General features: G+C 37.5%; 1 protein-coding gene across 7 annotated transcripts in view; it reads left to right on the top strand.

The window, feature by feature from the left end:
* GAB1 (GRB2 associated binding protein 1) overlaps positions 1-9,224 on the top strand; it is a 121,879-nt gene extending 112,655 nt beyond the window's left edge. For 6 of the 7 annotated variants that reach the window (XM_038564542.1, XM_038564543.1, XM_038564541.1 and 3 more), the window contains 2 exons: positions 4,811-4,933; positions 6,717-9,224. In XM_038564542.1, coding sequence (XP_038420470.1) covers positions 4,811-4,933; positions 6,717-6,875 — 282 coding nt within the window. In that variant the 3' untranslated portion in view covers positions 6,876-9,224. The remainder of the gene's footprint in view (positions 1-4,810; positions 4,934-6,716) is intronic. The other variant, XM_038564544.1, reaches the window with a different exon arrangement.
* The last annotated feature ends 10,915 nt before the right edge of the window (positions 9,225-20,139 follow it).

Raw genomic sequence — 20,139 nt, 5'->3', positions numbered from 1 at the left:
TTTTTAAATTATAACGTTGTAAAATTTAAAACTGATAAAGGGTCAGAGTATATCAGCATCTATAAAGTAGATAAAAAGTTAAAATCATCAAAATCTTAGAGTTCTGTTTTGTTTTTTTTGTTTTGTTTTGTTTTTAAGATGCATTCGATTTTTGAAACTATTGAAGAAAATATACTGGAAGTATTTCACAGTGCAGTTATCCAGGCCCACCTTATCGCACTCTTAGAGTGAAATGATCTTGTATGGAGCTCTTTTGATAGTCTTTCAATAGCATACTCTTAGATGTAGCTTAAAGATTAAAGACCTGTTACAAACCTAAATTTGTTTCAGATTGACTGTAGTACTGTAAGGCACAAAATTTTATAATTGTAGCCAGCCTGTATTCACCAGAATTTAGATAGCTGCCTGAAAATACTTCAGATATTTAAGAATACAAGCTAATTTTAGTGTCTAAAAATATTTTGCTTTTATTTTCCCTCAAATCAGATTCAGTGCTTGCTCTGTTTTAAAATACATTGTATTTTAGTAGATGAGTGTATGATTAGGTTATGATTAGTTATGATTAGGTTCACCTCTGAGTAACAAAAGATAAAAAACAATGACTTAAGAGAGACATTTCTTTCTTTCTCATGTAAAAGTCCAGAGAGTCAAGCCAGGGTTGTGGTAGCAGCCCTGTTCTTCAAGGTCCTCTAGGTTTCTGACCCCTTCCATCTTCTGGGTATGGCTCACATGCTCCAGCACGTCCTGCGCCAGCAATTCACGTTCCAAGCTGCAGAAAGAGGGAAGCCTATCTGCCTTATGAAGAAGGTTCCCAGAAACTGCCCTATATGCCATGTGGCCACATAGACATGAAAGGACCTGGGGAACAGCCTTTGTTCTGAGGGACAGTGGGCCTGGCTAAAAGTCCCATTCACATGAGACAGGGAAGGGCAGATATTAGGGCACAACCAAGTGCTACCTGCCAGGATAAGCAAGTATCTGGTATCAAATTTGGAATGGGTAACACTTTAATGGCAATTTTCTTTAAAGCAGGAACTCCAGAGATCCAAAGTATAAAGTCCATTTCTATCATCTGTAATGTAACTTTAGGCAAAAGCAGGTTCCTCACAACTATATGTCATCAGGAAACAAAATTAAGTGATTCGAAAAGCTTGATTGGTGGCTTAAAAAACTTAAAAATTAATAAAATTCATACATTGTTCAAAATGAATAAGATAGTTAAAGTAATTTAAAATATTTACATCAGCCCTGGATTAGAAGATAAATTAGCTATATCAATAATGTTTTCACTAATTTTTTAAGGCAGAGCAATTTTTATTAATTGGCTTCTGCTTTTGGATTCACTATTTTTCAATTTGACAAGTGATGTTTTATTGTTTTTATTAACCTACTTTTTTCCTCATTATAGTAAATAGACTGGCAAAAGTCTACATAAATCCTCAATGCTATGTTAGAATGAATATTTTATCTTTAGGTGGTAGAATGGATTTTTTTTTATTACAAAAGTAATTATTTTCTGAGATACTAAAGAGTGTTCTTTTGCCCAAAATAGTTAAACTGCCATAAAAATCTTGGAAAGGACATGTAATAGGCAAATTTGGACATGTAGTTTGTCATCAGTAAGGGTTAGGTAAAGGGAAAAGATGAGAAAGAAAATTCTACAATCAGAAAGTCAGGAAATAAGAATATAAACTTGTTTTTTATACCTTACAACATTAAGCCAGAAAGCTACTTTTGCCGGCCAGCTGATGATTTTCTACTACTTAGGTCCTAAGTATTACAGATAAGCAAAAGTGTTCCAGGTGAAGATATCCACTCCCCCCACTCATCGTAGAAAGTCCAACCACCGTTTCCATTTCCTCATGCTGCCAGCTGTAGGAGTTCATCATGGTCCAGACAATTCTTCCTTAGGAAGAACGTGGTAGCTAGATCAGTGTTTTCCATACCTCTTGAAAGGTAGGGTGTTAACGGAATACCATAGAAATTCACAAGATCTCATTGCACTTGGACTGATAAAGTCAGTAAAAAAAAAAAAAAAAAAAATTGTCTTGGAGAAGTTGAGACAGGATCAGATCAAATCTGGCTTAGGCCTGCAATGAAGATTAGGACGTTTTGCAGTATGATAGATACATTTTCCATACTGGTGGTCACAGGGCAGGCAGTTTTTAAGGAAACCATGAGTTGGTGCTGCTGCCTATTAATTTATACAAGGATCCAAAGTCAGGCATTTGTGAAGTGAGCCCTTAATATGGCATTTGAAATTTGAGTGATGGTACATCACTACTAAAGACATAAATATCGTTTTATAACAACAAAAATATGTTCAATAATTTTTCAGTACTTTAAAAAGAATTTAGAAAAGCAAAGCACTACTGTTATTTTCTTTTTGAATTCACAGAACATTTATGATGGCTCCTAGAATCTTAGAGTTTTTCTAAACTGTTTTGGGAAAACACTGGGTTTAAGGCTAGAATACAGAGACAGGCTGTTCCCAGTTGAGATTAGATCAAGAACAAATGGACCACCTTGCAGGGACACGAATTTTAACAATATTTAAAGATGAAAAAATTTCCAATTCTAATAATAACTAGACAGAAAACAGTTTAACCAGCAATTCGGAGAAATTCTCTTTAGGAACAACTTGCTGAGTTTAAATGTGTACATCATATGAGCTCATAGGTTCCTTTCATAGACTTTTGATACTATGAACAACTGTAGGCATTTCCAGGTAGGGGAATTCCAGGTATGGGTTCTTTCAGGAGTCACATTTGAAGACAAGTTTTTACATACAGTTCTTTTTTTTTTTTTTTTTTTTTTTTTAATGTGAGAATGAACTATGGAGTCATTCAGAAAAAGAAAAATCAGGTTCTTTATGTATTAGGAAGAAAAGGGAGAGGGAAATGGCTATTTGTACTAAATGAGAACCAAAACTTTCTTACATCTTTTTGTGCTTTACATGTTACTGTCAATATTTTGTTAATGTTATATCAGTAGTAGTTGGTAAATTTGGTTTAAAAATCTATCCCTTGCAAATAGAGCTCTCACATTCAGTCATGCAGCTTGCTCACTGCGTAAACATACTGCGAACAGTATGCGACTTGTACAGCAGACTGCATAGTGTTGCATTTGTAGGTACACGCAGGTCAGACCGTGTCCCGCTCGTCAGGCCAGGGGCCCTGGTACAGAGCTAGAGCTGTGTGGGTCCACGGGCAGGAGCACCTTTTTCTAATTCACAAAACTGTTTCACATGGGCTCTCAGCAGCCCTGCTCCAGATGAGGAATTAAATTTACTATTCTTCTAGCAGTTGTCCATTCTCTAGATCACAGCTTACTCTGTTTAACTTGAGGAAAAAAAGAGTAGCAATATAAAAGAACCAACGGGGGGCACCTGGTTGGCCTAGTCTGTCAAGCTTCCAACTCTGATCTCGGCTCAGGCGATGAACTCAGGGGCCTGAGCCTGAGCCCCGCGTGGGGCCCTGTGCTGGGTGTGGAGCCTACTTAAGACCTGTCTTCTCCTTCCCCACCCACCCCACCTCACCCCTGCTTGCATGCATGCCCACACTCTCCAAAAAAAAAAAAAAAAGAACCAGGTTTATGCAGTTTCCAAATTGTTTTGTTCATGATGACAAACACACATTTTAAATCTATTACATCATGATGGTTTTCTTCAGAGTATGAGGTAATATGTGAATATTCATATCTATGTGATACAAGACCCAAGGATGGAATCTGCTAGTGAATATATAGGGAGTTTTGCCTATGAGAAGTCTTTGAGAACATTTTTGGGGGAGGTTAAAAGCAGCAAGGAGGGAGAGAAGGCATTTGTTGGCACACATTTAGGGCCGTCGTAATTGGCATAGAGGGTAGAGGTAGGGGTATAAGTTCATGTTATCCTTTTTTTCTTACTCAGCATTGATCTTCAAGTTCCTAATAGCCTGTTGCTTTTGCATTTTTCTGCCTCGGGCTGTTTCATTTTTTTCATTTATTGCTGTCTTCTAGCTTTTTTTAAAATCTTTTTTTAAAGAGTACCCCTATTATTGTACAATTCCTATTAGGACAGAAGGGATAAAGCTAAAGAGAGCAGACAAGTAATTCAGCGGTAAAAATTCCAGATAGTTGAAACAAAACAGACTTTGCCAATGGAATCATTATTCATGGCCTTTAGTTAACATCCTTATTTTAAACTAATTTCAGTGTGAAAGCCCTTTTTTTTAAAGATTTATTTGTTTATTATTTATTTAAGAGAGAGAGAGAGCACAAGCGTGAGAAGGGTCAGAGGAAGAGACTCAAGCAGACTCCCCACTGAGCACGAAGCCAGTTGGGCTCCATCCCACAACCCTGACATCATGACCTAAGCTAAACCAAGGGTCAGACTCTCAACCAGCAGAGCCACCCAGGCGCCCCCAGCATGAGAGCCCTTAAACAAAATATAGAACTTTAAAATAATTTAATTAGTAAGCAAGGGGGGTGAAAGGATCCGGTAGTTTAAAACTGTAATTGAGTATAACAATATCATTTTAATAATGTTCTGGTAGAGCTATTGCAACTGATGAGAGCTTGAGGTTTCAGTCTTAATTTAAACCAAGTTTGACTTTTGAAAACTACCTTTGACTTGCCCTAAGCTAAGTTGTAACTAATTTTATTAATGTTACTTATTTTCCTCCAGTCCTAAAAGGTTAATTCTAAGCAGACATTGTTGTAAAGCCTATCCTTTTGAAATAAATATTTTTGCTTTAGTAGATGGCAAACAAGATAAGCAGGATATCTCATGGACATCCAACAGTTGATTTCATTGTATCACCATTTTCAGAATCTTTTTGGCAGTAACAGTCTTGATGGAAGAAGCAGTCCTATGGTCAAGCCCAAAGGAGACAAACAAGTGGAATACCTAGACCTGGATTTAGATTCTGGAAAATCCACACCACCACGTAAGGTAAGGGACATCTCTTTTTATAAACACGATTAGCTCATGTTTTAAACCCCCAAAATTATGTTTCTTTTGAGGAAATTTTATAGTATGTTTAATTTAAACTCAGTAAAGTCTATTACTCAATGTTTCATAAACCACAATTAACAAGGTTATGGAGAAAAAAAAGTTCATTTTCCCCTTTTTAATGGTATAGAAATTACACACTTCTCTTTTAGTGATCACTGTCGAAATGCTTATTACTTAAAATCTAAAGTTAATCATTGTCTTTATTTTTTTCTTCCTCCTGAAATACTTCTAGAAAATTCCATTTGTGGGGGTTCTGTCTGGTTGATGTTAAGATCTTTTCTGTATCTTTGGTATTTTGTGGATTTACTACAATGTGTCTAGACATCTAGTCATAGATTTCTTTTTATTTATCATGCTTCATGGAAATTGTGCTGTTTTTGTGTCTGGATTCATATTTTTTATTAATTCTGGAAAAGTCCCAGTCATTCTCTCCTTTTTTACCCCTCAGTCATTATCTCTTTAAATACGCTTTTCAACTATTCCTCTTATTCTCTCATTTAAGGTTTCTTTTTAGAGATTAGTTAGAACTTACTCTATTTTCCACACTACTTTTTCACCTTTTGGTATTTTCTCCCATTCATCTCTTTGTATTTACTTGGATAATTTCTTTAGATCTATCACCAAATTCACTAATTCCCAATTATTCTGTTTAACTCATTGTTTAATTTCAGTTATTTTTTATTTCTAAAATGAAATTTTGCTAATTTTTTAAAAAATATGCCTAGCTATTTTGAATAGCTTATTTTATTCCTTTTATTTAGTTTTATTTCTTAATTCCTTTGAAAATTTTACACGTACATATTTTATACTGTTTCTTGTCATGTCAGAATCTGAAGTCCTTAGAAGTCTGAATCTGTGTTTATTATTTCTGCTCACTCTTGATAGCTTGTTTCCTTCCATGTTTTATAGATTTTTTTGCAAATTCATTTTGCTGAGCATATCTGTGCGAATCCTACAGACCTAAATTTCCTTCAGAATAATTTGCATTTTCTTCTACTGGGAAGCAATCTAGGACCACCTCAGTTCCCTTCAGGGGTCTCGCTTATTAACAGGATGGTCTCAGAGTAGGCATGCCCTCCCACGTGGAGCCTCCTGATTGCATCGCTGAGATTGATATTCATCCCAAAGACAGCAATGCCTCTAAAGTTTACCTTGAGCAGCTCTTTATCCCTTCTGTTTCCCTCACACCTTGGGTATTTCTCTTATTTTCTAGAGAGCCTGGCAATACATTAATAACTATTTGTTGTAAGTTGGTATTTAGCGGTATTTTGAAATGAAGAGGTACTGTCAGCCTATGTCATTTGCCATTCTTGAAATGCTGCCTTTCAAAAAACACTTCTTAGCTCTGAAGGTGAACACTTGACACATGTTCTCAGGACTTGAAAAACTGAAGCTTAAGCTGAAGGGAGAAGCAAGCTGTGTATCTTAAGGTGAACCAGGTGGCTGTGATCCCTATTTTGTAAGAATTCCATCTGTGTTGGGAGCATTTTTCTGCATTCTTAGAGTGATTTTAAATTTAACTGGAAAACAGTGTACTAGTAGAAAAACAACATTGTTAAACTGAAGTGTGCGTGTGTGTGTGTGTGTGTCTGTCTGTCTGTCTGTGACGGACCCAATAGAATTTCAAGAATTATTCACAATGTGTGTCTATGTTTTAAGACTAAATTTCACTCAAACTCTTTATCTGTCAGGCTTTATGGTATTTTTCTTTGCTTTTTAGCAAAAGAGCAGTGGCTCAGGCAGCAGTGTAGCTGATGAGAGAGTAGATTATGTTGTGGTTGATCAACAGAAGACCCTGGCTCTGAAGAGCACCCGGGAAGCCTGGACGGATGGAAGACAGTCCACAGAATCTGAAACACCAGCCAAGATCGTGAAATGAAAATAATTGCTTTGCTGTTTCTGAAAAGAGAACTGAATTGTAAAGATAAATCCTGTTTTACTGAAGGTGACTTGACACTTCTAGGTAGATCCTCAACTGCGTAGCATTGAAGTCAAAAGACCTTTCAGACATAATCAAGCAATTTAGACTGTAAATGGTGCTTTGTGGTATCTGAACAATTCATAATGTGTAAATAATGTGGGAAAATAGTATTGTTTAGCTCCCAAAGAAATCTTTGTTCCATAGTTAACACACTTGTAGTATTACTGTATTTATGCACTTTTCATTTAAAGCGTTGGTTTGGGTATTCCCAAATGTTCCTTAACATAATTCCTTTGGGAGTTCTTGTTTTTCTTCACACTACTCAATATAACAATACTATATACAATAAGTACAACAATACAATATAACAGTAAGTTAACTAAGCTCCTTTTAGATTTGGAAATTGCTCTTTAAACTGCACTCTAACATTACAATGAGAAGTGGACCCACAATTTACCTTTCTACCTGGGTCTTCAGGTGATAGCCATTAGCTTAAACTACAGAGTGTAGTTGGACTCATCATTCACTCCCTTCCAAAATCCTGAGGACAATATATGTACTGATGTCAGGAACTAATTCTCTGGTTCATGTACACTTAGTTTTCAACGGTAGAACTTTATTATGTTTTGTTAACTACAGTGTTTTTGGTTCACTGAATGAAGATTCAGCCGGGTGGGATCTTGCACCTTGTAAAGACTGAATAATTACACTCAGATAAGCCTGCAGATCACTTACGGCATGCGGTGATGATGTGCTCTCACACCTGTTAACATGTAGTAAACTACACATTACTTCAAAACGTAGGTTATATAACTAATCAGGTACGTACCAGGCACTGATGTGCTAATACACTGATCAGGATTAGACAACAAGCTTTAGTTGTGTTCTTTTAAGTCCTAATACTGGTTTCCAGTTTTGACTTAATGAAACATTCACTGTTAGTTATAGCAACATACTGTGATTTTTTTAAATTAGACAGTAATTCAGATTTATTACTCTATAGAATGAAATTCTATCTTTTGACACCATAGTGCCCTTTCTATGATTTTTTAACTTTACTTTGTATTCTTCTTGGCCTTATATTTAAATCCCTATGCAATTAATATTTTATATCTACATTTTTTAAAAGAAAATAGATGTTCTATAAGTGATTCTCATATGTAGCACCTATTGCTTTTCCGGTAAAAGAATTAAGGATTTTGTACTGTGATTTCTGTTCACCGCCCTAATTTGAGAAATACTGAAACATTGCTATAATGTGAAATCTTATAGTTACAGATCTCTTCCAACCAGATTTCTGAAATGACCAGAGAAATTCTATAATTCTGTCTCACGTATAATATGGTCCTGTGACATGGATATCAAAACCACAAATTTTGTATGGTGAGACTACAATTATATTTATCTGTTTGGGCTTTGCCGTGTAATTTAGAAAACCGGTGTAGTTGTTTGCTTGTTTTGTTTTGTTTTGTTTTGTTTTTAACTAAGTTACATACAATCTCTTACTGATTTGGGACTTACTAACAGTTTCTGGAGGGGGCAGAGATAGGTGTGCCCACGGTTGAGGCATGACTCCCTCCATTCAGACCTCTGTTACCTGAACACACAGCTGTGCCCTGATTTCTGGTCTTTGGCCAGAGTTCTGTGCCTAATCAATGTAATGGGTTTATTTCCCCATGAACTAAAAATGTTCATAACAAGATGAATTGTAGAGTAGTAACATTTGATGCTTTTAAATGTTTGCTTCTTTTTAAAGAAAAACTAAAACCCAGAAATGAATTTTCAGATGGAATTCTAAATAAAAAGATTGTTTGAATTTGGTTTGTGCAAGCTGTTTTGTAATGAAATCACAAAATAAAATCCAGAATTATTGAAATGTGCCTAAGCTATTAAAACACAACACAGTTGATGTGTGAAGACGTTAAATTGTGTTATATGGAAGATAAAACATCTTTTCAGATTTATAAGTATATTCAAGAAGTACATTACTAATTCAAGAATGGAAATCTTGTTTAAAGCTGCCTATCAGAAGAGTCTAAAGCAAATAGACTGATGTTTTTAGTGTAGTTTTTCAATTTTTTACAAGTTATCTTTTTGGAAGATCTCCAGTACTCTAATTTGTAGAAGTTTTCCCACTGTGCAGAGTAATTTAAGAATTGAAATGTATCAAGCAATTTGTTTTAGGAAATGAAATTATGTTAAACATTGTATTAACAAATTAAAAGACAGTTTCTTATGGAGCATTATTTTCCAAACATTTTTAGCAATGGAATCTTTCTTCAATAAAATTTTGTGTAACTCCAAACACATAAAGCCTGAAAAGTTCATTTTATCAGTATAAATATTTTGGGTTCACATTTAAGTTTATTTCTCTTAGTCTGTTACTAGGAATAAAATTTGTGAATAACACAAATGTGTAACTGGCATTATAGAGTTGGTGAAAACCTCAGCAGCCAATTTGTTTTATTTTCATCCTATCAAGGTTTTGATTCACACAAGCATAAGCAAGTGTAAATAATAGCAGGTTTTAAACACACATCTCAGAGGCTTCTTCAATTAGAGATAGTAAAGTTGGATTCCAAGATTTAAAAAAAAAAAAAAATCTTGTAGTGGAAGTTGATACATAAGCAGCCTCCAGTATGGTAAAAAAAAAAGGGGGGGGGTGGGATGGGGATGGGGGCTATGTAACACGTTGGAATGTGCATGTTTATTAAATTTTAAAAATACTTATAAAAACCAAATATTTAAAAACCATAATCATCTCCAAGAAGCTGAGTTTTGGGCAGGCAGAAGTTGTAAGACACTGGTTAAGTATGTGGCAGTTATAAGTCAAATCTTTTTCTCCCACATATTTCATGTTCTCTATTTTTTATTCCTTACTTTGAAAAAACTAAAATTTTATGAAGGTTTGAATACCAAAGCACAGTTCTGCTTTTAAGAATTGAAATGTAAACTTGAATAATTTAAGCTACTTAGTAACCCACAGAAGGTATCACTTAGTAAGCTTAAAAGATGATTTTTATCTACACTCTATACATTTTCATCTTTATTTTCATCAATATATAAGCTACTGTGAGCATTTTAGAGAATTCCATAAAGATACTACTACCTGTGTGTGTGTGTGTGTGTAGCGTATTTAATCATAGACTGAATCTGATCTAGAAATACTGCTGTACTTGCACATTAAGGTCACAAGTCAGTTTCTTCTGGACTCTAATTAATGGCAGTCACGGTCTTCATATTCCTAAGTGCATTTAAACTGGAAATTGAACACAGTGTTTTTTCTACTACTAGTGGGAAGTTGTCTGCTAACCGCCCCCCTTTAACGAAAACAGTATTTTTGATACTTTTTAAAATGCTAGCTACTTTATGCCTATAGACTCTACTACTACCATAGACCGTGATCACAATTCTTGGATGCTTTTAAATGCTCCTAGGGCCACTTTCTTTGGCCCATTGAAGGTATTGGTATTAGTATTTTGAACGAATACAAAGTGTGTAAAATTCAAGAGACAAGGTAAGCCGATCTCTCCTAATCCCTCATGCTGGTAGGTCTTGTCCGTTGTTGTCGAGTAAGCAAGCCGGTCTGTGGCAAGGATTGTCCCTATGCCCACACCAAGTGGATACAGGGAGAGAGACGTATCAGGGTAAGACGATTGTCGATAGCATCTGCTATATTATATGTAAATCTGTATATAATTTTCAAATACAGCTCTGAGATGAAAAGCCATGGTGTAAATGAATAATGTAGGCGTTACAGACTTGGTTGGATGAAAAGTTGGTGCCAGGTTGTGGAGATAATTGGTTTTTACTGCGACTACATATATTACTACAGCTTGAAGTAACTTAGTTTGGCTCCTCTTCCATAAACTTAACTTTCTCAGGTTCATGATAATGTCTGTTATGAGGTTCAGAAAACTGTTTAGTCAAGGGATCAACATAGCTTCTACTTTCTTTACTCAAAAAGCCACGGCTTTGTGTAAGTTGTAACCTCCTGAATCAGTTGTTGATAATCCTCCCAAATTTCAACAGCAAAATCTTATGTATGTATGAGTTTATTTCCCCCCTCTTGCACAACTTTTTTGGTAAAGATCCTATTGTAGATACTTGCTGCTACCAAATAAAACTTTTCAAACAGTTTGGTTTCAAGACTTTAGTTTGGGTACTGAGACTGTGAACCAAGAAAGACATATAAATTTATATTTCTAACCCTTCCTTAGAGTCTCTAAATCAAAAACCCAATTTTGCCATTAACTGTACATTGTCGCTTGAACAACACATGTTTGAGCTGTGTGGGTCCACTCACTCACGGATTTTTTTCAGTAAATACAGAACAATACTCAAAATGTATTTTCCTTATTTTTTAATAGCATTTTTCTAGCTTTATGTATTGCAAGAATACAGTATATAATACACATAACACAAAATATGAGTTAATTGTTGACATGTCAGTAAGGTCAACAGTAGGTTATTAGTAGTTCTGGGAAATCAAAAGTTACATGTAGGTTTTTGATTATGAAAGGGGTCAGCCGCCCTTCCCGGCCCTACTTGCATAGGATCACTCTTCTGCAACAGAAATCTCACCAGGTCACGCTGAAACACAGCCCTCGTACGCCCTAGTGATAGCTTCCTGAGGCCGATACCGTGTGCCTAGGCCCTGGCTATGCCTTCATGTAGCCAATACTCCTGGCGTTTTGTTGAGTAAAAGGCTGATAAATAAGGGTCTGTATGCAAGCTTTCCCGTCAGAAAGTACTTTTTATGAATAAAACATGACTTGGGAAAGGACAACCGACTGGGTTTATTCATTTCTATGAGATTTTCAGACCTCTCCAGTCCGTCCTAAAACCCCAGGAATCACCACACCAGCCCTTTGGCCTATTCATTATGGCGTTTTGCAGCTCTGACCCACTAGATCATGTGTGGGGTGGGGGGAGGTTGGGAAATGTGAGTTTATCTTCTTTGAGATCGTTCTCTCCTCATCTGTGTTCCTGTCACCCTGTAAATGGTGACACTTAGGACTATTTGCATGTTCTTTCTTTGGGGAAAAAGCTGCTTTCTCTGATAAACACTTTTTGAGATACAGTTTTATTAGGAGAGTTTTGTGGAAAATAACTTGGCAATTCTGTGGATGTGTGTTATTGCATATTTAAAAGCTGAGTCAGTGATGGGAGGCATTTTATTAACTTCTGATGGTTAACATTCCTCCCTTATTTTCTTTCTTTAATATTAAAAGAATATTTCTGTCATAGAAGAAGTGAGCAAAAAAAAAAAGTGAGCATGTATAGAAAACTAAGCTTTGGGGCACCTGGGTGGCTCAGCCAGTTAAGCCCTCTGCCTTTGGCTCGGGGCCTGATCCCAGGGTCCTGGGGTCGAGCCCTGCATCGAGTTCCCGCTGAGCAGGGAGCCTGCTTCGCCCTCCCTCTGCCTGCCTTCTGCCTACCTGTGTGCTTTCTCTGTCTAATAAATAAATAAAATCTTAAAAAAAAAAACACCCTAGTTTCTAAGATGTGTTTGTATACCCCATTAGAGCAGGATTTTATTACCATCACAGTGATTATGTTAGAGATGAACTTTAGCATAATGTGTCTCTGGTTTTGTGTCACACGTAATGCCCGGAACATTCGGAATACTCGCTGTGAAGGATGTCCAGGTACAGAACAGAAAAAAATCCCCAAAAAGCCCACTTTCTCACATACGGTGTTGTCATGGTTGCGTCAACCTGGCCAGGCCGCGGTGCCCACATGTTTGTCCGAGCCCTGGTCTAGGTGTGGCCATGAAGGTGTGTGTGTGTGACCGAAGCGCACGGCCTGCGGGATGTGGCCTCATGCAGCCCGGCGGAGGCTGTGGGACAGCTGCGGCCTCCCTCACGATTGGGCCGCAACTCCGTGGCATCGGAGGCCCGCCGGGTCGCCAATCTCCAACAGGCCAGAGCCCACAACCCACAACCATGTGGGGCAGTGCCTGCAAGTGAATGTCTCCCATAGACAAGATGGGGGGGGGGCAACCTATCAATTCTGTTGGTCTGTTTGGCAAACACGATGCTCGTATTGACTCGTTCATCCGGGTGCCTGTGATGCATGTACCAAGTGAGGATCTTGAGGTTTAGTTTGAAATATTGGCAGCCTCTACTCCAAAATTATTTTCCCTTCTAAAATTAAAGTGTTGATGAATTTCTGAAGCCCTTTACTATCAGTGAGACATGTTCCTACTTACGCTAGCCCTGACTGTCATCTCTCAGGAACCATGAAATTAGCATGAGGGAGACCCTACGCTTGAAGACCCAAAGAGGATTAGGCTCCTGCTGGGCGAGGCACAACATCTTGGGAACAGAATTTCATTTGCTACGCTCAGGTTGAGGTCTTTCTTGACCTTAACACATTTATTTAAGTATTCCTGCTTTAAATTTCCCTTTTGTATGTAAGACACATATCATGTATAGCTCAAAAACTACTTTTTAATTGTTCTGTTAAAAAACTATAAAAATGATGACACTGAAAGCTGCTTATTCCTATACGTAGATAAAGCAAAAATTCTGGAATTTAGACTAAGAAGAAAGTACTGTTGTCTCACATTTCAATTCCACTGGACGGTGGCCTTAAAAATTAAATTATTTCAGTAGAGTAGCTGCTACGTGTGTGGCACCTTGCTAGGTGCTATGGGAAGTTTACGTCATCTTTATCTTTATGAGTTAATATATGAAATAAATTATAGGAGACAGTAAATTACTTCTGAGGCACCAGTGAGGAGCTACTGAAGAAGACTCAAAAGTATAATCAAGAAAAGCTTCAAAGAAATGGAGACTGAGCTGGGTTTTGTAGGATTGGCAAGAAGGACAAGGGGCATCTGAAAAGACAACAGTACGAACAATTTATTAGTTTGCTATTAGTTTTGTGAGAAGAGGATGTAAAAATGACAGAAGAGGCAATACACGGAGAGCTGTTCATCAGATGGGAGGTTATAAATATTGTACCAATTATCTAATTATGTAACAAACCAAAATGTAATTTATACCTATAGGTATAAAAAAAAAGTCATTTATTCTCAGTTTCCATGCTCCGAAATTTAGGATTATCTTGGCTGGGCAGTTCTGGCTCAAAGTCTTTGATAAAATGACAGATCAGCTGAGACTATAGTCTTGGGGCCGAAGGATCTGCTTCCAAGGCAGCTCATGCACGTGACTGGCACATTGGTAGCGGCCGGTGTTCTTCACGGGGGCTTCTTCACAGAGCTGCGTGACAGCCCTGCGACGGGGTTTCCTCGAAGCTGGTGATCCCTGGCACCAAACACAGGCGTCCATGTCTCTCGTGACCTAGGCTTGGAAGCCACACGCGGTCACTCTGGTGGACTCAAATGGGTCATAACAGCCCACCCCTGACTCACTGTGGGAAAAAACTTACAAAGACATGAATGCCAGGAAGTGAGGATCTCCGGAAGCACCTTAGAGGCTGCCATCAGAGGCAGCGCTGGGGGTTAGAGATGAGGCCAAGGATGGAGGGTCTCAACAACCAGGTGAACTCAAGTGCTTTGAGAGTTAAAGACTTTAAAACATCAGAACAAATCTGAGCATTGGAAGAGTGGGCCACGGAAAGTCAGGAAATGGTCCTAATGAGACTAGCTGTGTGTTCTCACAAAATCCAAAGCTATTCAGTGGTTATTGAGACACTGTGTTTTATATTTATTCCTAATCCCCGTAATACTGTGAGCTGAGTACTGCTATTCTCTCCAACTTTGGAGTTCCAGTGGAGACAACCCAATGAGTATTTCCCTCAGCTTTCCTACCCAAACGTAATGGCTCCTTCCTCTGGGAAAAACAAAATGGTAGCTCTTAACAGATTTTTCTTATTTCGCTTTTAGGATGGTGTGTTAGTTGCTAGGGCTGGCTGCCATCACAAAGTAGAGACTTGGCAGCTTAAAAACAGAAACTTATTTACTCACAAGTCTGGAGGCTGGAAGTCCAATCGTCAAGGTGTTGGCAAGTTTGCTCTCTTCAGAGGCCTCTATCCTTGGCCTGTAGGCGGCACAGCCATCTTCTCTCTCTGTTTTCTCTGTATCTTTCTGCTGTTCATGCAAGTCCTTGTTTCCTTCTTATGACACTAGTGTCATGATTAGAGCTTATGCCTATGAGAGCAGAGGATCACCCTTATGACCTCAATCAACCCTAATTACCTCTTTCAAGGCCCTATTGCCCAAAGCACTTACATCCGAGGTACTGCAGGTTAGGACTCCAACGTTAACTTGGGGGAGGGGCAGAACAGAATGTGCTGCGTAACAGGTGGCTACCTTTATCTCATCTACCTGGCTGGATACACCTTGGAATAAAAACGGTCTTATCCGTCATGATATCCGTTACACTCCCGGCGGGAAAAGATGACACAAAGAAATAATTGAAGAGCGTCAAGAGAGGGGACTTCTGCAAATCTGTGGGTGACGTTAAGGGACCCTCCAAGGGGGGCTTAAAAATGCCTCATGACAGTAAGAAGCCATGTGAGGGCACCATAACTGCTGCCCAGCAAGAGCCTGCGTCCCGGGTACCACCACCCAGAGCGGAACAGGAATGAAGGAGTCAGATCACTTCTTCCATGACTTGGCCTTGGGTCAAGGGTCAAAGTGACCAGCCGCCAGGAGGAACCCAGGGATTGAGCGCGGGGTCGGCCTCCCATGGCACAGTCCGAGGGAGGCAGACAACTGGTGGGCCTCGACATTGCTAAATCAGCAGCTTGCATTTAGGAAAAAAGCCATGAGCTCCTACTCCTTGGCTCACAGCCGAGGGGGGTCGTCCCGTGCAGTCATGGCATTCTGGCCACAGGATCCTGGATTCAAAAGCTGGTGCAATGGTTTCCTGAACCAGATTTCTGATTGTTCCGGTGTCTTGTGGTCCATGGCATCGTTCTGAGAATCAGCCCTAAAGACCTTCACACCTGTCAGCGACTGTGAACTCTTGATTCTCTATCTTGAATCCCTTTTTGTTTAAAACTGTTAGAGTGACTTAAGCCTGTTGAAAAACGACACAGGAGCCAACCCTCTTGCATTCTGGCCTTTTAAAAAAATTTCTTACCCTCATATTGTAAAACTGTAATTAAAGAAAATTTGAGGGATAAACAGAAAAAAAAAATGTCCACAAGCTGTGTTACTTCCTAGGAAGATCTTTGCCTGAATGTGCAGTTGGGTTCTGGGGTTTGTTTTGCATTGACTGCTGTCATAAATAGGTTCGCAGGTGTGAAGGCTCTGAATCATCATCTTTAAACACTGCATAATATTCCTTCCAATATTTTCAAATACTTAATGATAATACCCAATGTTGATATGGGTGTGGAGAATAGAACACGATCATGTACCACCATGAGGATCTTAAGTAGGTACAACATTTTTAAACAGCATCCAAACCTCCCTTCTCTTTGCTTTAGTTGGAGTACCTCCACTTTTTCTATGTTGAAAGATAAAAATAAGATTTTATTTGAAAAACAGTTTCCACGACATGAAAAAGTTCAGGGTATTGCAATAGAAGAATATTTTATGTCGTGAATGGTTTTTTAAGATACATTGCTGTTTAAAAATTAAGGCTATGTAGCTAAATACAGGAAATTCTATGTTTGCATTTAACTAATAGGATTAAAACAGCAGAATATCGTTGCAGATATTACAGACATCAAAAAGACTAAAAGGATGGACAACCTTAGGCCAATAAATTTGGGAATTCTATAAAATGAACAAATTGATGGAAAAAAATAAGTTACTAAAACTGAAAAGAAAATTTGAATACTTCTGTATCAACTAAAATGAATTTGTTATTAAACACTTTTTCCAAAGAGAACGCTGGGTGCAAAAAATAAATGAATTTTACAAAACCACTAAGAAATAAATAATGCCAATCTCACACAAGTTCAAGAAGGTAAGACGACACACCAAATCAATAAGATAAAGGGTGAAAAATTACACAATTATCTCGGTGCCAAAAGACAGTGATAAATTTAATATCTATGCATGATTTTAAAAATAAAATGCTTGGCAACATGAAATAAAAGGAGAATTTGTTATAAAGAAAAGAGTATTTTTAAAAATCCATCTGCAAACCTCACACCTAATGGTGAAGTATTGACAACTTTCTCCCTTTACCATAAACACCCCTAGTATGTCCACTTAACCATTTCTGTTCCTTAGCGTGCTGAGGGACCTAGCCAGTGAAAAGCATAATATTTGCACATAATAAATAACACTGCAATTGTTCAGAGATAATATGATTGTGCATGTAGAAAATCCAAAAGGACTAGGACTCTTGAAAAAAAAACAATATGAAAGACATACAACACAAAATTTGAGAGTCATTATAAAGACATGGCAATTAATTCAGTGTAATATTGGTACACGGAAAGAGCACTATACCAATAAAACTTGACAAAGCCCCAAAACAGAAGGACATAAAAGATGGATACCTGATTTATGACAAGGTACTCTGCATAGCAGTGGAAAAATAATGCTATTTTCAATAACTTGTGGTGGACAAATTGGATATCCATATTAATAAAATAACATTGACTTGTAGCTTGCACCATAAACAATAGCAATTCCCAGTAAACCATAAATATCATGAGAGGCAAAAACAATAAAAAAAGTTAATATGGGGTGATTCTATTGTGGTTTTAGGAGATCTTTTAAAGAAAACAGAAAAGAACCAAAAAGGAAAAGATTGATAGATGGGATTACGTCAAGATTAAGAACATCTGTTCATCAATAGACATCATGAAGAGAATCAGAGGCAAAACACACTGTGGTTGTGTTACATTTGCAACCCATATAATTAACAAAGTACTCATAATCCAAATGTATTTAGGTTATAAATCAATAAGAGAAATATAGTAATCCAAAAAGGGGAGGGAAAAGATAAGAGAAATAAACAGAACTTTGACAAAAACATCTAAAGACTCAAATATGAATGGTTCAACCTTAATTTTCTCAAGTATAATAATAGTATTATGGCATTGTGGTTGATATCTTTCATCAAATAGCTGCATGCTGAAATATTTAAGGTTAGAGCATCTGGGAAAAAAACTTGAAAGAAATCTGGGAAAAATGTTCACATCACACATAATTGTAGGGAAACAGATTTAAGCAAATGAAACAATTATTAATGTCAAAATGGTGAGTACTTATTGTCATAATTTTTTCGAACCTTTTACTGAAGAATTTTGTTGTAGAAAATTGGAAAACAATTAAACGATCTTCCCTATATGTGGAAGGAAAGAAAGAAAAAAAAAGGAAGAAGGAAGGGGAAAGAGAGAAAGAAAACAGAATGGTAATAATAAATAACGTGGTAAGATTCTTGAGTTCATTAGAAAAATGTTTTTTTTAAAGCTATTAGTATGAATTGGCAATCATTTTTTAAACATTTTAAAATCATCTCTATATTTTACATATATTCTTCACATCCTTTTTATCAAATTCACATATTAGTCTAAATAACCACAAGATAATTTTCCTTATATTTTTTCTATGATGTTTTGCATAAACAACACGATAGTTTAGAACATAAAAAGCATAAAATAGTATTCAACAGAAAGTATCCCTCTTATGAGGAAACCCTTACGCACTATTGGTGGGAATGCAAACTAGTGAAGTCACTGTGGAAAGCAATATAGAAGATCCTCAAAACCTTAAAAGTAGAAATTACATATAATCTGGTAATTCCCCATGCTACTGGATATTCACCCAAAGAGAGTAAAAACATTAACTTGAAAAGATATATATGCACCCTTATGTTCATTGCAGCATTACTCGCAGTGCCAAGGCATGGAAGCAGCCTGAATGCCTACTGACAGGCAAATAGATAAAGAATATGTGGTATACATACCGCAGAAAAATTTTTTTTGATAAAAATATTTGATTCTCCCTTTGTCTCTGCTCAGATAATAAATATTTCTTTCTCAATCAGCCATTAAAAAAAAAAGAATGGGATCTTGCCATTTGTGACAACATGCATGGAAGTACAGGGTTTTATGAAATAAGTGAAAAAAGTCAGAGAAAGACAAATAAATGATTTCACTCTTACATGTGCAATTAAAAAAAATGAACAACAACAAACAGTAATGTCGGGAGATGAAAAGAACAGCATAGGAACATAGTCAATAATATTGTAATAATGTTATATGGTGACCAGCGGTGCCCACACTTACTGGGTGAGCTCACGGAATCGTCCCATCACTGAGTCGTGTTCCTGAAACCAACATAGTATCGCATGTTAACTATACTCAAATAATAAAAATAAAAACAAATCCCCAAAAAGTATCCCTCCCATCTTTGCCCATGTTATTTGCCTCTCTAGATTTTGTGCACTCATAAGCAAATTCATGTATATATTAATGGAACTTGTAAATATCAGTTGTGGGTTTTTTATGATACGGTGTTTTTCCCGGAGATTGTATTTGCTTACTTTCTGGCAGCCTTGAACAAGTTTGTCTCTTGGTGGAGAGTGCTCTCTGGTGCATAAAACTGAATCTACACGTCATGTCCTGACAAGAAGTGGAAGAAACTTGAAATTCCTTTACAATTCTAAAACACCCTTTAGGTCTTACGACGACGATCACCACACCATCATTTACTTGGAAGTGGCCAGCTTCAAAATAATAGATCTTTTATTTAAGCCCTCGAAGAAGGTGTCTCCATGCTTCCCTTAGTGATTTCAGACATATTTAGCAATTTTTGGTCTCCAAAGTATTCTCACATCCAAAATTCGGGTTAGAGTTAGGGTTAGGGTTAGGGAATAAGGATAGGGATAGGAAATACAGTTAGGTGTTAGGGTTTGGGTTAGTGGTAGTGTTAGGAGTTAGGGTTTGGGGTAGGTTTCGGGATCGGGTTCGGGTTCGGGTTAGGGTTCGGGTTAGGGTTAGGGTTCAGGTAAGGGTTAGGGTTAGGGTTGGGGTTAGAGTTGGGGTTAGGGTTAGGGTAAGGCTTAGGGTACGGGTACGGGTTAGGGTATGGGTACAGGTTAGGGTTAGTGTTAGGGTAGGTTAGGGTTAGGGTTAGGGTACAGGTTAGGGTACGAGTAGGGTATGGGTTAGGGTACGAGTTAGGGTACGGGTTAGGGTATAGGTTAGGGTTAGGGGTTAGAGTTAGGGTTAGGGTTAGTGTTAGGGTTAGGTTAGGGTTAGGGCACGGGTTAGGGTACGGGTTAGGGTTAGTGTACGGGATAGGGTACAGGTTACGGTGAGAGTTAGGGTTAGGGTACAG

This window comes from Canis lupus, chromosome 19, assembly GCF_011100685.1.
Source record: "Canis lupus familiaris isolate Mischka breed German Shepherd chromosome 19, alternate assembly UU_Cfam_GSD_1.0, whole genome shotgun sequence".
Lineage (NCBI taxonomy): Eukaryota > Metazoa > Chordata > Mammalia > Carnivora > Canidae > Canis > Canis lupus.
The sequence above is the reverse complement of the archived record's forward strand: the minus strand, read 5'-3'. Positions and strand labels throughout refer to the sequence as shown.